The sequence below is a fragment of the Stegastes partitus genome, unplaced genomic scaffold (genome assembly GCF_000690725.1).
Source record: "Stegastes partitus isolate 25-593 unplaced genomic scaffold, Stegastes_partitus-1.0.2 Scaffold35, whole genome shotgun sequence".
NCBI lineage: Eukaryota > Metazoa > Chordata > Actinopteri > Pomacentridae > Stegastes > Stegastes partitus.
Window position 1 is genome coordinate 64,860 of NW_007577766.1, and position 15,834 is coordinate 80,693.

The 15,834-nt window shown below is 40.4% G+C and overlaps 1 protein-coding gene across 1 annotated transcript in view; it reads right to left on the minus strand.

Moving 5' to 3' along the window:
• The window catches only part of pde2a (phosphodiesterase 2A), a 122,394-nt gene that overhangs the window by 32,172 nt on the left and 74,388 nt on the right, over positions 1-15,834 (minus strand). Inside the window, exons 3-4 of the mRNA XM_008301684.1 lie at positions 3,021-3,110; positions 2,686-2,771 (exon numbers count right to left, since the gene is read on the minus strand). Coding sequence (XP_008299906.1) covers positions 2,686-2,771; positions 3,021-3,110 — 176 coding nt within the window. The remainder of the gene's footprint in view (positions 1-2,685; positions 2,772-3,020; positions 3,111-15,834) is intronic.

Sequence of the window (15,834 nt, forward strand, 5' to 3'; positions counted from 1 at the left end):
AAAAAAAAAAGGAGCGAAATAGTTACACTCATACACACAGGTAAATTCAATGTGTGTGCTTCACATAATCAACTGAACTCTCTGGCAGCTATGCATGCACACGGACACACACACACACACAGACACACACAGAGCTGTAGTCACTCTATTACACGCTCACAGAGTCTGAAATCCCTTCAAACCGTTGCAGCCAAATCTCTGCATGGTGCACTGATTTAAAAGTGTCCATTTATTTCAGCTCACTGAGAAATAGTCCACTTCAGCCAAAAAACACTCCCATTGTATTTTATTGTTGTGGCAAATACAGTTGACCTTTGTGTAATGTATTTGTTCAAAGCAGGTTTCCCGCGTGATCATGCAGCCAATTCATTTTGGGCACAGCAAACAGCAAAACAAATGACCCGGGAGCAGCAGGAACAATGCCGTTATTTTGTATTATCTGTGCACACGTGACGATATACGTGTTAGATGATAACATTTATGTTTGCTGTGTGACAAAAATAGGTCAAGTAAAGTTTCACAAAACCTGCCTGCAGTACAATGCTGTTACCTGCCGGCCAGGTAACAGCTGTTAGCAGGAACAATGGCTCACATGCAGTAACATATAGGTCAGAGCTGGAGTGGTGTCAGGTGTGCTTACAGTTTGCAGCAGTGGACAGTAGCAACGGCCAGCTTCATCAGTACTTAGAGGTGGACATTTACACAGACTAGTTAGGCACAGTAATGTGTGTCCATGTGTGCAGTTGACACCCATCATTAATTGATTTTGGGTGGTGCTAATGGCTTCATGTTCCTGTCTGAAAAAAGTATTTGATAATTGATTACAGTACAAATCTAAAGAAACTCTGAGCTAATTCAGACTATTTGTGGGTAAGTACGTCTTTCTTTAAATACATGCGGTGAAGATATTATGTTGGTACAATTCTTCTGGGCTGATTTGTGAGAGGCCAAAGCAGAGAATACTGCTTATTTTTTCCACACTTCATATAGCTGTCAGTTTTTCCAATTATTTAAATTTCACTGGGTGGTTACTGCTCAGAACACTTCACATAGACTTTAAATTAAGATGGCTGAGTTTTAGATTTTTGAACTATCTGAATGCTTACTTCTTAACAATGATTAAATCCTACAAAACAAAAGTTGTTAAAAGCATTTTGACAAATAAAAATAAAAAAACATCGAATCATGAACATCTGCGTCAAGTTAAATGTGACTAATCCTTTTCACAAAATCAAAGTTTACTGCAAATAAAACTAACCTACAAAAGAAGAAGAAGAAGAAGAAGAAAACACTCAGCAACTGCATGTGTTCATCATTGTATGGTTTTTCCTCTGTGCACTTCTGCAGTATTTCCAACAATAGCTTGCTTGATTTTGAGTGTTCAGTTATCTTTTGTGCAGCAAAAAGTTTAGAAGATAAACAACTGTGGAAGTTGTCTTGGCTGAAATTGTTTGTGCATCTTTTGTGTGTTTCAAGGTCTGGTTAATGTGCTTGTACGTATCAGAAAGTAGGCTAGAATGAGGTTTGAACAACACGGTCTTCTACCGCACAGATAGGGTTCATTGAGTATGTTTGTGTGGACTAGTATGCGCGCATGTGTGTGTGTGTGGGTGTGTGTGTGTGCGCGCGCACCAAGGTCTTGATAACAGGCTTATATAAGCAGGTGAATTGGAGGGAGAAAAGTAACAGTGCCCTGTAGGTCTTTTAATATCCCCACTACATCTAGTCTGTATGCAGCCCTGACAAATGCATGTGCAAGCATGTATGAGTGTGAGTGCACTGGTTGCACAAATGTGTGTGTGTTTGTGTGTGTGTGTGTGTTCTGTGCTTTTGTCCTTGCATGTTTGTCTCTCATCGGCATGTTTGTGTAGGATCCTGCGTTTGTGTGGCAATGAGGTGTAGCAAACAGGTTCCTTGTCTGACAAACAGACAGTTTCATCAATAATGTAGTATTGGCAGTAACACACGGGGCTGTAGTGCTTCAGAGAGCACTTAAAGAGAAGAGAGGATTGCCGTGTCTCACTGAGGCACCGAGGGCACCGTCACCTCGGCTATTAGGCCTGCAATGCTTCCACAGGGAGAGGGATTGAAGGTGTTAGAGAAAGAGGAGCCCCGGAGAGGGGGAAGGAGGAAGATGCGGGTAGAATAACCGAAACACAGCTGGATTAGGGCTCTGTGGCTCTCTGAGGGGAAAGAGCTGGCTGAGCGGGAGAAGAGGGCACATTCATCCAGTGAGGTGGGATGGTGGAACAGCAGACGACAAAAGAGGAAAGAAGGCTGTCAGAGAGATGTTTCATGAGAGGGAAAAATAAAAGGTTTAATGAGAATAGAGATGGAGGAGGAAAAAAGCAGGAGGTGGTAAAAACGGAAGGATGAGAGAGACAGATAAGGTCCTTGTGGTTTTTGATGATGAGATCTCTCACTCTGACATCTTTGTCTCTGTGCTGATGATGTGATTTTGGACCGAGTGGCTCATATTCATTCAGGTGGCATCTGTTTTTTTTTTTTCCACACAGAGGAAACAGCCGCCTCTGTTTCCCCTCCTCATCTCCCCCCTTGTTCTATTGCCTCTCTAGGTATCGCCATCCTCAGCAACACCGCAGCAAATCAGTAACACAGCGTTGATTCACTGAGACGCAAACATCTGTGACTCGCTGCACAGAGACACACAAACGTTGCACACACCTGATCTTTCCGTCCTGTGGCAGTTCATGCGGCGGGTCGTCTGACAGCAGCCTCGAGTCTCCCAGCATGTAGACGCATACACACTCCTGTAATAAAACACACACACATGCACAGATGAATCAGATTATAATTAGTTTAATGAGCGACGAGCCTCATCCGTTAGTGACAAAGCTCAGGCCTCGGTTCCCTGATCCTAGGTCAGGATTGAGACATAAGTTTTCTCTACGCTCAATAATAACAGGAAGCTTTTTTTTTCTCTCGGTAATAAACTGAGGAAATTTCAATTATATTCACTTAGAGTTTACGTGTGTGTGTGTTTGTGTGTGCGAACATACCGTGCAGGGAAGCAGCTCCTGTATGCTGTCTCGAAGGGCCGCTCGCAGCGAGCGTGCGTCGACAACCGCCGCCAGCCGCAGCAAGGCATCCTGGGGAGGAAGACAAACAGATGCCCTGATGTCTGTTTGGTTGTTTGTTTATGATCTGCGGAAAAAACCTGAGGCCTTGGCTATAATTTTGTTTTCTTTGTGGGTACAAGGTTTATACCGCAACAGCTCTTCCCTAGATATTTACCTTGGCAGGCTGCAGAGGCCTCTGAAACAATATTTAAACTCCGTCGTACTCTGTATACCCACAGCAATCTGTGCCAGTTGGAGATACAAGTGTGGTACTTAAAAATGAACTGAACTCAGATGTCTTCGGGGATTACCGGAGTTAGTTTTGCTCATCACGACACTCATTGCTTTTGTTTCATTTCGCAACTGTGAAACAAAGCACTCGACAATACATTTGCGGAGTTTAGTGGGAAGCTGAATCATGAAGTGAAAGTGTGTGCGTGCATGTATGTACGTGACCAATCATCTCACGGTTCACAAATCACATACATACAAGCCTCGTAGATGCCTTCTGTGAAAATCTAATAGATGCACCTAGTTTGAAGGAGAGTGTTTGAAAATATCAACTAAATTAGAGTGTCTCTGATCAGTCTAATTGAATTTAACAGGAGCGAGACTATTTGTTTTTTATCACTTTTGACTTTGATAAATCATTTTTCCAAATGAAAAGACACAACACCCACAAACCCTTAGAAGAAGACAAGCTTAAAGACAGCCTTTGCCTGAAAGAGCTCAATAAAAGCTGGAATATGCCCGAAATGAACTGTTTCGCAGGAGCTGACACGTGACAACCATTAACACAGAAAGCATGTTTTTCACTTGTCCATCTCATGTATGTCTGATACGCTCCTTTTCTGATCAATCCAGCTGTCTACAGGGGCACTGCAACCTGTGTACTAATTTCAATGAATGCAAAGCAAAGCATATTTTTACGCTTCCAGTCTACTTTCAGGCGGTTTACTCGTGTAACAAAAGCGATTGTGTGTTGGGCTCGGAGTGCTGCCAAAACGACGGTGACCTCCAGCTCAGCACTGCGCCTGAACACCTCCTGTGTGGAAGCCCATGCTACTGCTGGTACTGCTAATTTGCTGCTTGTGCTTGCACCTTTAGCGTTCAGGAAAAGAAGTGTTGATACCTGCTCAGAGCGGTCACACTCGAGGGCACGGCAAAAAAAGTCAGCTGTCACAGAGAGGGCTGGGATGCAATGAACTGTACAAACGGAGATAAGTGATGGTTGTGATCGTAGCACAGTGATGTAAACACAACAAGGCAAAAGGAGTTTTATCGAAGAATGAAAAAGGAGAGCTTGAGAGAGAAGTACAGACCTTGCCTATTTTCTTGCCTCTGCACACCAAGCTAGTCGAATTGCAGTTTTGATGTCAGAAAGATTTCAAGGGATGGGTGTTTCACATGCTGTTTGACCATCCGACAAGCACTTCATTTGAAGCATAATAACGCCTTAAAAGGGACAATTCAGGTGCAAGGGGAAAGCAGTTTGTTTTCCTCAAGAGCTCTCTTTGCTTCTCTCAGAGAAGGCCTGAACTTTAATAAAGATTAGGTTTGGAAACAGGGTGGAGAAATAGGGAAACAAAAGGGGATTGTGTATTTTAAGGTCACGCAAAAGTGACTTTGTGTTTTTATATTTCTACTTTCCACAACCAGGCATACAAAACTACAGCATCTCACAGCCTCAACTTCATCAGATGAGCCCTCGAAACATCCCATGTGACAGCTATAAATTCATACCACAAGCACATTTACACTGGGTGTGCAGCCTACTTAAATCCCTACCAGTCCCAGTTATCACGCTGCATTATCATTACTGTTGTGTAAAGAAACATCTCAGTGGGACTTCGAAATCTGATCAAAGCAAGGAAAAACACTGGAAGAAATCGCCAAAGAGGCTGCAGCTTTTTAAAACTGTGTATTGAATATAAATGGGAAGAGAGGCGATAATGTTGGAAACGTAGCCCCGTGACTGCCGGATCATCCTCTTCAAGTTGTTTCTGACAAAGCTGTTAGTCACACAGTGGAGTCGGAAGGAAGAGCAGCTTGTTCCTTCCTTAATCATTCAATGTTGTAAAAAGGTAAAAAAATAAATAAATAAAAAAAGTCTGCAGGGCTCGATGTTCTACTGAGGGTGTCCATCTGTCACGCTGTCTTTTATTTGTCTTTTTCACCTCTTTTTGATACCCTCCTTCCAGCGGGCTCTCCTCCGTCGCTCACACATGATCAGTTTTGTTTTCGACTGAGGGTAAATATGGAAGACAAGGGAGGAGTTGCGTGTTTGTGTGTGATGGGGTGGGGTGTGGGGAGGTTAAATCTGGAGGAGGCGAGGAGAGGAAAAGGGGAGATGGAGAGAGAGTGGAGAGTGTTGTCATGCCTGAGCACTCAGTGTTGGTTATTACATATGATTAGATATGATTAAATGCGATTAGTTTTGATCACTCAATCAGTCTGCCAGAGTGCTGTTGTAATGAAGTTGGAGCTCTGCCAGCCCGTGTGTGTGTGTGTGTGTGTGTGTGTGTGTGTGTGTGTGTGAAAGAAAGAAATTGAGTGCGTGTTGCATCTTAAGTCGCGGATCTCGAAATCCTCGCGCAAATCCCAATAAGAAATGTTTGATCGAAAGTAGATTTGAGCAGCAGACAAACAGTGAATGTCTGTAGCTCCCCATCATTCCTGCACAACTGTCAAGAAGTCATCAAGGATAAAAACCAGCTGTCCTTTGTGTGTGCGCACGCACGTGTTTGTGCGTTGCTAGCAATAAAACGTGTTTGTCGGTAAATGTCAAACCCTGTCCTCTGACCTTTCACAATCGTTTCTTGCAATATACCTCAAACCATCTGTTATATTAATTTACCTGCTTCTCCACCCATCACTGCACACACCCACACACATTCCTGTGGACATGCATCCAACCAGCAGGTTCCTAATACAGTGCATGATTGTTAGTTTAAGTTTTGAAAATGTCTACTTTTCATTGACTACTGCCTGAAAAAAAAAAAAAAAAAAGTCAGCTCTTTTGGGAACTAAAAGCACAAGCATTGTGTTTTAATTGAACAACAGGGTTTTTAAGGGGTCGCCTAACCTCGTCAGAAAGAAGAATTACAGAGGACAATGTAATCCTTCAATTAGTGCAAAACTGAAGCATGGCAGTCATCAAAATTTGAGTAAAAATGTGATTTCATTACACTAACAGTTTTCTCTAATGCCATTCCAATTTATGCAAAATTGGATGAAGCTATTATCTGAATTGATTTGAAAACCTCCATAACAGAGCACATTTTTAAAACGAGAAACATCAACCACCTCCTCCCACCCCGACCGCAGAGATGGTAAATGCACAGTCATTATTTTGATTTAATTATTTTATTTAATTTTCAGACATACTTTCATAGATTCCATTTTCGTTCTCCTCATTGCATTACTGTCTTCGGCAATTTGTTACATCGCTGCACTCATCCGCGGCAGGTTGTACTGTCGTCATACCGGCATGAATGTTAAGTTTCTGCAAATGTCACACCAAATCATGCTGTAATTTGAGAGACTTTTGTTGCCTTTCTTTGCTTATTTTCCTCTTGTTTTTACCCATCTTTGCTCCACGCCTCTTTTCATTCAGCTCAAACACTTTCATTTTTGCAATATTCCCCACATTTGTCCTCCTGTTCCTCCCTCACTCCTCTTTTCATCACCGTTTAGTCTTTGTTGTTGTCTTTATCTGCAGCCTCTCTAATCACACCGAGAGCTTGGACGTTTTGAAGGGCGCCTGTGATCAGCATAACTAAACACGCAGATTTCTCTCTATCTCTATTTTCTTGTCGTCTTTAAGGAGCAGACGTCATCTCTTCCTGAAGGCTGTTTGATTCGTACTTACTGCAGGTTTTTTCAACCATGGTCAAAGAGACACACAGTGTCTAAAGTGTGCTTGTCTCTCCTGCAAGTCCTGCACTCAATTTGCTCTTCAGGAGGGCACTAAAGCCTGAAACATCCCTGTGAAGCTGCTCAGCGGCTGCTGCAAAAAGCTAAGAACATAGTGGTCGGCCCAAAGGTGTAATGGTATGGAAGTTAGATTACAGAGAGGCAGGGCTTGACTGCTGAAATAAAATGCCGACCTCCCAATAAATGTAGTTAAAAAAAAAAAAAAAACAGGGGCAAAATTTTACCCTTTCATTCAATCTTTTCCCTGAACTATAGCAGCCATAAATCTGACTTAATAGAGAGGAAGCCAGACCATTGCAGCATAACTCCAGGAGGACATCTCGCTGAAAAGTTTAATTAAGTCTACACGGACAGAGCTGTAGCTAGCAGGATAAAGCCAAATCAGCTCTGTATAATATCGAGATAATTTCCTACTGAGCAGAACTAGGCCAGATAATATTTGCTCATTCTTTCTAAGGTTTGAAACCTTCTTTGCTTGCCTGGTGACAGGGGTTGTTTTTTTTCTGAGTGCTATATTGTTTGGAGTTGCACTTCTATGTGAAAAACAACTTTCCTGCCTTTACTGACTGATTTGTACATGTTTCATGTGCTGCTGTATTTCAAGCTGATTAACACAAATTATCTCCCACAGCTATTGAACTCAGCTCTACAAAGCAGCTCTCATGTTTACTCTGTTTTTGCTCACTAATGGCAAAAGCATAATTGCACAAATAGTTATACGGTTGTATTTGTGGGTGTAGGATCTGCTCTCTGGGGGCTCTTCATATGAAGCAGCAACAGTGTCCAAAAGGTTCAGCAGGATTCAAGCCCCTGAGGAGCTAACCATGGGATATGGAATATGCATAATGCAGGATGCATGAAAATACTACTGCAAATATACTTGATGGGCATAGACAAAGACAGGAAGTGGCAATGGTGTAGCTGGAATGTAGCAACCAGTTAGATATTACAGGAAAGAGTGAATAAATGATACACAATTTCCTTTGCATTTATTTTCAGTGAAGAAAGAAAAGCCTTTATTTCATGCAGGCTGTTATCACAGACAACCTGATTCCCTGCTGTTTTACATCTATATTTTATATGTGATGGAAAAAAAATTCTCCACAGAAGCTCCACTTAGTGGGAAATGTTCGGTGTTTGCAGCCACATCTTATGGCTTCATTAATGATTCGATTTTGCTCAAGTCAAGTCAAATTTATTTGTGTGACGTGAAATCACAGGAGTGTGTTCCTGCATCATTGATGAAACATGAGACTAGCTGCAACCATAAGAAGTCATCTGACATTGCCATTTTCTTTCTTTCAGGCCTCTCCTACTGTACTTGTCAACTAATGAGCTGTTGAATGAGAGCACGGATGCATTGGAAGAGCTGGAAATGGGGCCGACACTTAGCTTTGCTGTCACATTTTTGCCAGTGGTCACCTGCAATATTGCAAGCTCAAGTCACACACAAGGACATACACACTCATTTGGCTGATGTCCCTCACAGGATCCATATATATTCAAACTGAACTGAACCAAATACAAATTGAGACGGTTTTTAAGAAAAGCTCACATGTTAACCACGCATATAACAACCTCTTAATTATCTTCTTTTGCTGACCCTCTCCCTCCATCAGCAATAAATATCAGCCACTTTGCCATTATTATATGGTCATATACTTTAACCCTCTGAAATGCACTGGTGAGTTTTAAAGGCATGTTGTCTTTTTCAAAAATCCACAAAATGATACCATTTATCATAGAAAGAAACTTTAAAAACAAATAGAATCGATGGGTCTTCAACTTTCCAATGGTCTTCATACTAATCATGTGTGATGTAACTAGATTCTGTAAAAAACTAAAAATTCTGTGCTCCTCAGTGCAACCAAGAAGCAACTAGTGACTTAGCTGTGACCAAAAAACATATGACAAAAACTTTTCTGCTGAACTAGGTTGAACTGCAGGCGGTGTTTACACAGAGCAGACAGAACACAAGTATGGGAACAAAATCTAAGTTGTAAAACACTTACAGCACATAGAGTCACTATTTTTTCCCCCAGTGTTGGTAACATGTGGTGGTAGTTGGAAAAAAATGGTACAAATCTTTCAGTTTTTTGGAAAGAAACATTTTTTTTTCAATGATTTATAGCATATCTGTATGTTTCTGAGTGTTCTCTATCATGGTTGTGCAGTTTCCATTGAGATGAAGGATTTCATATTGCAGTGAAAAATGAGCTCACAGTGAGTAAAAATGTGACAGGAACAAAGAAGAACTTCTTAGGAGCTGCTTGTGGTTCAGAGGGTTAATAAGAGCAGGTTCGAGGTTTATTAGTTTTATAGTTTGTAACAACTGTCTTATTCTTTCAGTTTGATTAATCATTGACTGTCTGCTCTGCATAGTTTCACCTGTATCTTGTATCCTATTGCTTTACTAAAGTTCTCTTTATTTACTGTACGTACATCAATAGCACGAGAGTTATGATGAGAATCTATATTCCACAACGTCTTCAGATATAAATGACTAAGTCAGAATCCAAATAATGTAAAATAGCTTAAATTTATACATTTATTTATCAGTGGACAAATTTAAAACTTCTGGAACAAGGATTTTTATTGCAATGATACAGGACTTGTAACACACATCAATACTTCATTACTACTGTAATTTAGTGCTTGATTACACTCATGAATGTATCGAAGTTAATACACGTTCCTTTGAGAATCCAGTTAGATTAGCCAGTTGACTGAATACTAATACACTAAATTGGTCACATTAGATAATGACCCAGCTTAGGTAAAGAGTCAGTCGGGTGGATTAGTTAAAGGAGGTAATTGGAGCCTTTAGGGTAACTCCCTTATTTCTTATCAGCTACATTGTTCGCAGAGCCATCCGACACCGTGAATCAAGCCAATCTGCATTTCAAGAGGTTCGACCTTGATCTAACGGCGAGAGGGTGGAGGGTAATGGCATTCCACTTGCAGATGATTAAAGGCAACCTCCTCCATGCCTGTAGAGATTTATGTAAAATCAACTGTTTACTTGTTCTGACAAGCCCCTTTGTGCAATTCAGCAGATCACTAGCTTGTTTACTTTACCTGCTGCATGTTTATCCGCGGATGCTTAACAGTCGACAGGGGACGCACTGCTTGACTCTTCTCTCCTTAACATTTAAGTTAAGTGAATTATTGATGCAGATTGATTTCTGCCAGTCGTGTACAACGCCGGTCGCGGGAGATAGAGAGGAATGACGAGGGACAAATGTAAAGATTAAATCAGTATGTCTGGCTGGGCGTCTGAGAAAAAGACACGGACACACACACACACACACACACACACACACACACACACACAGAGCGTGGCTGCAGGGAGGCTGGTAGTGTTGCGTTGGGTCCTGGTTGTTATTCCAACAGAGCTGGGTCTCCAGTAGCATCACTAACATACTGGAGACACATGCACTGTAGAATACAGCCAAGCCATGAAGACGGCCCCGCACTGGACACACACACATACACACACACAACATCCCACTCCCTCACTTGCTTCCAATACTAAAATCTATCTGTCACTCATACAAACACCCAAGGCCTAAAGGTATGCAACAGAAGCTGATGCTGCTGTGGTAATAATAATACTGACCCATCTCTGTGAGGACAGGTGAACACAATGCAACTGCCTAATTAACCAACCTATATTTGTGTGTCTGCAAGAAGGAAAGCGCATGAGGTGAAGAGAGACGGGATTTGTCATGAGTTTTGAGTTGAATTTTTTAAACTTAGACCAGCCAGCAGACCATAATTCATAAATATTTCCTCAGTGTGACTCCAGGGAAGAGAATGATAGACAGAAAGAAAGAGGAACAGGAGCTCAGAACTAAAAGAACAAGTAGAAAGGCAGGAGTCGACAGACTAAACAGGGGAACTCAATCCCATAAAGACAAAAAAGAAAAAAAGGTTTCTGATGGGATTCACACATTGCTCAGAGGAGAAAGGCAAGAGTCAAGAGGGTTCCAGTGTAATCAGAACTTTCAGGTTGCTGTGCTCTAAGGCATCATAATCCACCATGAAACTCTGTAATGCTCACCACACTCTTTGCTAGTATCCTTAAGACCTCCAGTCAAAGCCCATGGCCAAATTTCCAATGAGCTTATGTATAGCAAATATTCAACAAAGCTGATTCTGAGATGCAATAAAACCTGACAATGATATTTTTGAGTGACGAAAGTCTATCAATTCTCCTCTCAGTCCCTCTCAGGCTAGTTTAGCCTCTCCAGAGAATATCAGCAGACATCTGGTCCCATCAGGACAATCATCAATATTTCATTTTAATTCAAGAAGAAAGAGAAAGAAAGAATTAAAAAATGAGACTTTAGAGAGAAAAAAAAGGGCAAAGATTATTGGTATTTTTGTTTAAAAAAAAAATCTATCAAGTGCTACTCAATATGCATGTTTTCTATACTACCTTTAAAATATGTACATATAATACATATACAAAGAGATAGTTCAGCATTTCAAATGGATTAGCTTTACGGATCATTGACTGATGGCAGATTTTAGTAAATTAAATTAAGAACACTATCTTCCCTTCATAAAGTAACAAGAGTTATCTGCATGTATGTAGTAGTTTGCCGTAAATGATTAAAATGGTCAAATGAAGGAAAGTGCAAAACTCAGGAAACACTGATTTATTATTCCAGCTAAAGTGTTTTTTAAGCAACTCTTAATTCCAAGCATTTAGTTGCCTCTCCCAGCAGCTTTGAGAGCATTTAAACCCGTGACCCGAAGCATTTCACCCGCGGGTTTAAAAAGGAAGGTTATCTTTTAAAAATGTATGAAGTTACTCCATTCATCAGAGTCAAACAAAGACTACCTGAAGCTGCAACCAACAGTTACATGACAAAAGTTTGAAGAAATTTTAAAATTAACTAGGCTGAACTGCAAGCCATGCTTTCACAGAACGGATAAGACTGTTGCCGACTGCTTGCTCATAGGAAATCCAAAGGCAACTTTGGATTGTTGGGTTCTCTGTTTAAATTTTAAAATAAAGTCTGTGCCTTACTAAGTTAAGGCCTGTGAGATGACATATGTTGTGAATTCATGCTATATAAATAAAATTGAATCGTATCGAATAGGCAATAGGTATGGGAATAAATAAAAAAAAACGTGCATAATAAAATATCTATACTATGCACATTTGCTATTTCTCTTTTAGTGTTAGTAACACATGTGGGCACATTTGATAGATTTTTGTAAAATAAATAAAGTAATTCCATTTTTTTTTTAAACAAAAAATACATATATATTTGGCTTTGTAACTGTGTCACAGTGCACATCAGAGATTTTTGAGTTCTCTCTACTTCTAGCCATGCTTCCATTGAAGTGCAGGACGTTATACTGAAGTGAAAAATGAGCTCACACAGAGCAAAAATGTGACAGGAGCATAAAATGTCCAGAAATGGGTGCTCTCAATAAAAGTTTTTTTTGTATTATTAGCTTGAGGACAATGTGTTTTTGAGACCTACAAAAAGATCAGATCACATTGTATGAGTGATATATGAAAAAAAACAACAAAAAAAAAAACAGGTTCTTACACAGGGTTCACATGTTTTTCCTGGCAGCTGTAGAAAACTACTTCTCTACCTTAATGGAAAAGTCTGAGTCTGAATGGATGTAATAAAACAAAATGCCATTTCAGTCTGATTCAGACTGACGTTTGTGCTTCCCGCCACTGATTTGGCTACATTCACTAATTATTTCACTCATTTTTGTCAAACTTCAGCTTAGCCAAACAGCTGTTTTGTCTTTACAGCTGTACGTTAGCCTCGTTATCACTGTTTAACATTCTCGTTGATGAGAAATTAATAACTGTGCGCTGTCAGCTTGTTCTCTGTGCAGCTGTTTATTCTTGTTCAAATGTCTGTGCCAGTAAACGAATGAGTTCCACTGCTGCGTGTCTCATGTCTCCTTTAGTTTCAGGCTGTGACTGAGCAGCATCAGCATCCTTTCCTGCTGTGTGAGTCTCTCTGTCATCAGCTCTGGAGTACAGTTGTTGTCCATGCTTACCGAGGCGGCACTAATGTTCGGGGGGTGTCATTCCTACAATTACACTGATGACGACAATGAGAACACTGAGCCGGCTGGTGATGACGCCTCTTTGTGAAAGCTGTTTTACCCTTGCGTTTATTTAAAAGAACGCTGTTTTCATTTGTTTCATGTACGATTTATGGCTGCACAGTTTACATCTAAAAAGTTAGAGTTTAGTGACTTCCACCTCTATATTTTGCTCTACCAGCATACTTTATTATACTCCTTTGTTCCCGATGCGGCCTCAGCACGGATGCAATGAAAATGCTAAGCACCTTCTTATATGAATGGCTCTGATTGTCATCAGTCCTCACTGAGGGACTGGCCTCCATTCAAATGTCAACAACTGCCAATCAGGGACGTCTAAATATCAGGGCCGCTCACAGACTGCCTTGTGCAGATGCAGCAGATGTATGTTAGTCCCCTCGTCAGAGACAATGGTACCAAAGCTCATCTGCTTTCCGCAGTGAGGAGTTATTCAAAGCTCAGTGCACGAGAAAAGGATGCTGATGGGAGTGAACGGGCAAAAAAAAAAAAAAAATCACCAGTTCTTTTACACTCATAGAAACTCAGAGAGGCCACAACACTGGTCTTCATCCTCACCTTCTTTTTCATTCGTTCTCAACCTTTCACTCATCTGCATCTGCACTCGTCGCTCCATTCCCTCTAATGTTTCGCATATTCTCACTATTCACAGTTTCCGCCCCCCCTTGTCACCTGCGTGTTTCTCCATTTGTCCCTTACATCCCATTATGACTCTCTCTCTCTCTCTCTCTCTTTCTTTCTGTCTCTCCGCTGCAGGTGTTTGACAGTCACACTGTCGTCATATGGCTGTTGTTCTATTTTAATCTGACTCTTCTGTTCAGGAACAGACACCCACATGCTCTCGCCATTCTCTTGGCTCCATTTCGCTCTCTATTCACTCGTTTTTTTTCTTTTCTCCTCCCCTGGGTTGCTACCCTGTTCGAACTTCTACTTTTTGATATATTTCTACCTCAATTCTGGGTATTGTTTTGCCTCTATTGCTTGTATTACACTTCCATCTATCTATCCATCTATCTATCCATCCATCTATCCATCCATCTATCTATCCATCTATCCATCCATCTATCCATCCATCCTACAAAGGAATAATTACTGTTTCAGAAGAAAAAAAAAGAAAAAAGAAATCTCTTCCAGAATAATCGACAGCTGTTGCTGCATAGGAGACTGCAGGAATAGTAGACAACCACATTACCATGGATACAGATATCACAGTTGCCATGTAGTTCACAATGCAGCGCTTGATAATGTCACACTGATAAATCTCTAATGTGCCTCGTCTCTCTGTTATTGTTTTCTTTTATTCACATTTTCCTATTTAGTCAGTGAGTTTTATTGTTGTTTTTCATGGTTTGTTATCATAATCATACAGGACTTATTGCTTTTAAATGTGCTTCACAAATAAATTCGTTGTTGACTTTTGATTTCCAAACAATTTCATGCTGATGCTTCTTTTTAAAAGAAAATATGTATAATTCCATTTGACAAGTTGTAATAGTTTTTTCCAGAGGAATTTAATCTGCATTAAAAACCACATAAACGCTTCATTATCTGTCCATTCACAGAAGAAAACATTAGTTCTTTCAGCAAAATGCTCCCAAACAGCATACATTTACGTTTAAGTGGCAAAGCCCTCGAGTAATTGACAGGAGAGAAATCAGAAAGAAGCTGATTTTAACGAGTACTTGCTTTAACTGAAATGATTTTTCCTTCAACTAAACTGAACTGTTTTGTGCTCTCCAAACCTTGACCATAGTGGTGTCACATCTGAAAAGGAAAAAACAGTAAAACACATTTATTTTTCAGCAAGGACTTTTAATGGTTTTTGGAAAGAAAGCTTTCCTCTCAATTGAGGTGTTATATAAAAAAAATGTTTCTATGAACTACTTTAGGGGTCACTGACAGGTATTGTATTTGAAGGACTTTTTGGTAACTTACTATGGAGAACTTCAGCCTTCATCGACGTTGAATTATGAGACAAACCATAGACAAAATGAATATTTCTGACATGGTTAGTAGACATTGTTTGCTCAGACTGAAAGACTCCATTTATGACCATCAGTTAAAACGAAACTGCCATGACTCTTGCTTCATAGCTGTTGCTTTACATTTTCAGGTTCTCAAATACTTGCTGCTGTCATCTCTGCTTTTTTTTTCTTTTTCTTTTTTTCCCTGCATGAGCTGGATCTACAGCAACTGGTTAGTGGAGACAGAAAATGATTGCATGGTTGAAAAATCTGAGTTGCAAACTGAATCTGTCTTATGTCACATCACTCATCAGGGCATGGAGAGCTTCAAAGCCACTAGAAGACACCCAGGGGATTTAACTGGCAACAAGTAAATGAGTCTCTTCTGAACTGGCCTTTAAATGTGAAGTGGGATGACAACATGTGAAACAAGTGTATTTAGAAAATGAAAGGCCTGGTGGAAACTGAGTAATAAATATCAAAGGCTCTCAGGTGATGATACAGAACTGAAAGGACATAACAATATGCAGGCTGTTTAGCCAGTTTTTCTATATGATGCCACATTTCCTAATACATTACAAGTTACAAAGCCAACGCTATGTTGCTTCACACAGTGTGCTAAACCCTCTGAACTTCATTCAGTTTCTGGCTATTTTTTGCTGCTGTTACATCTTTACTCACTGTGGGCTTATTTTTCACTGCAATATAAAGTCTTGCATCTCTATGGAAACAGCACAAGCATGACT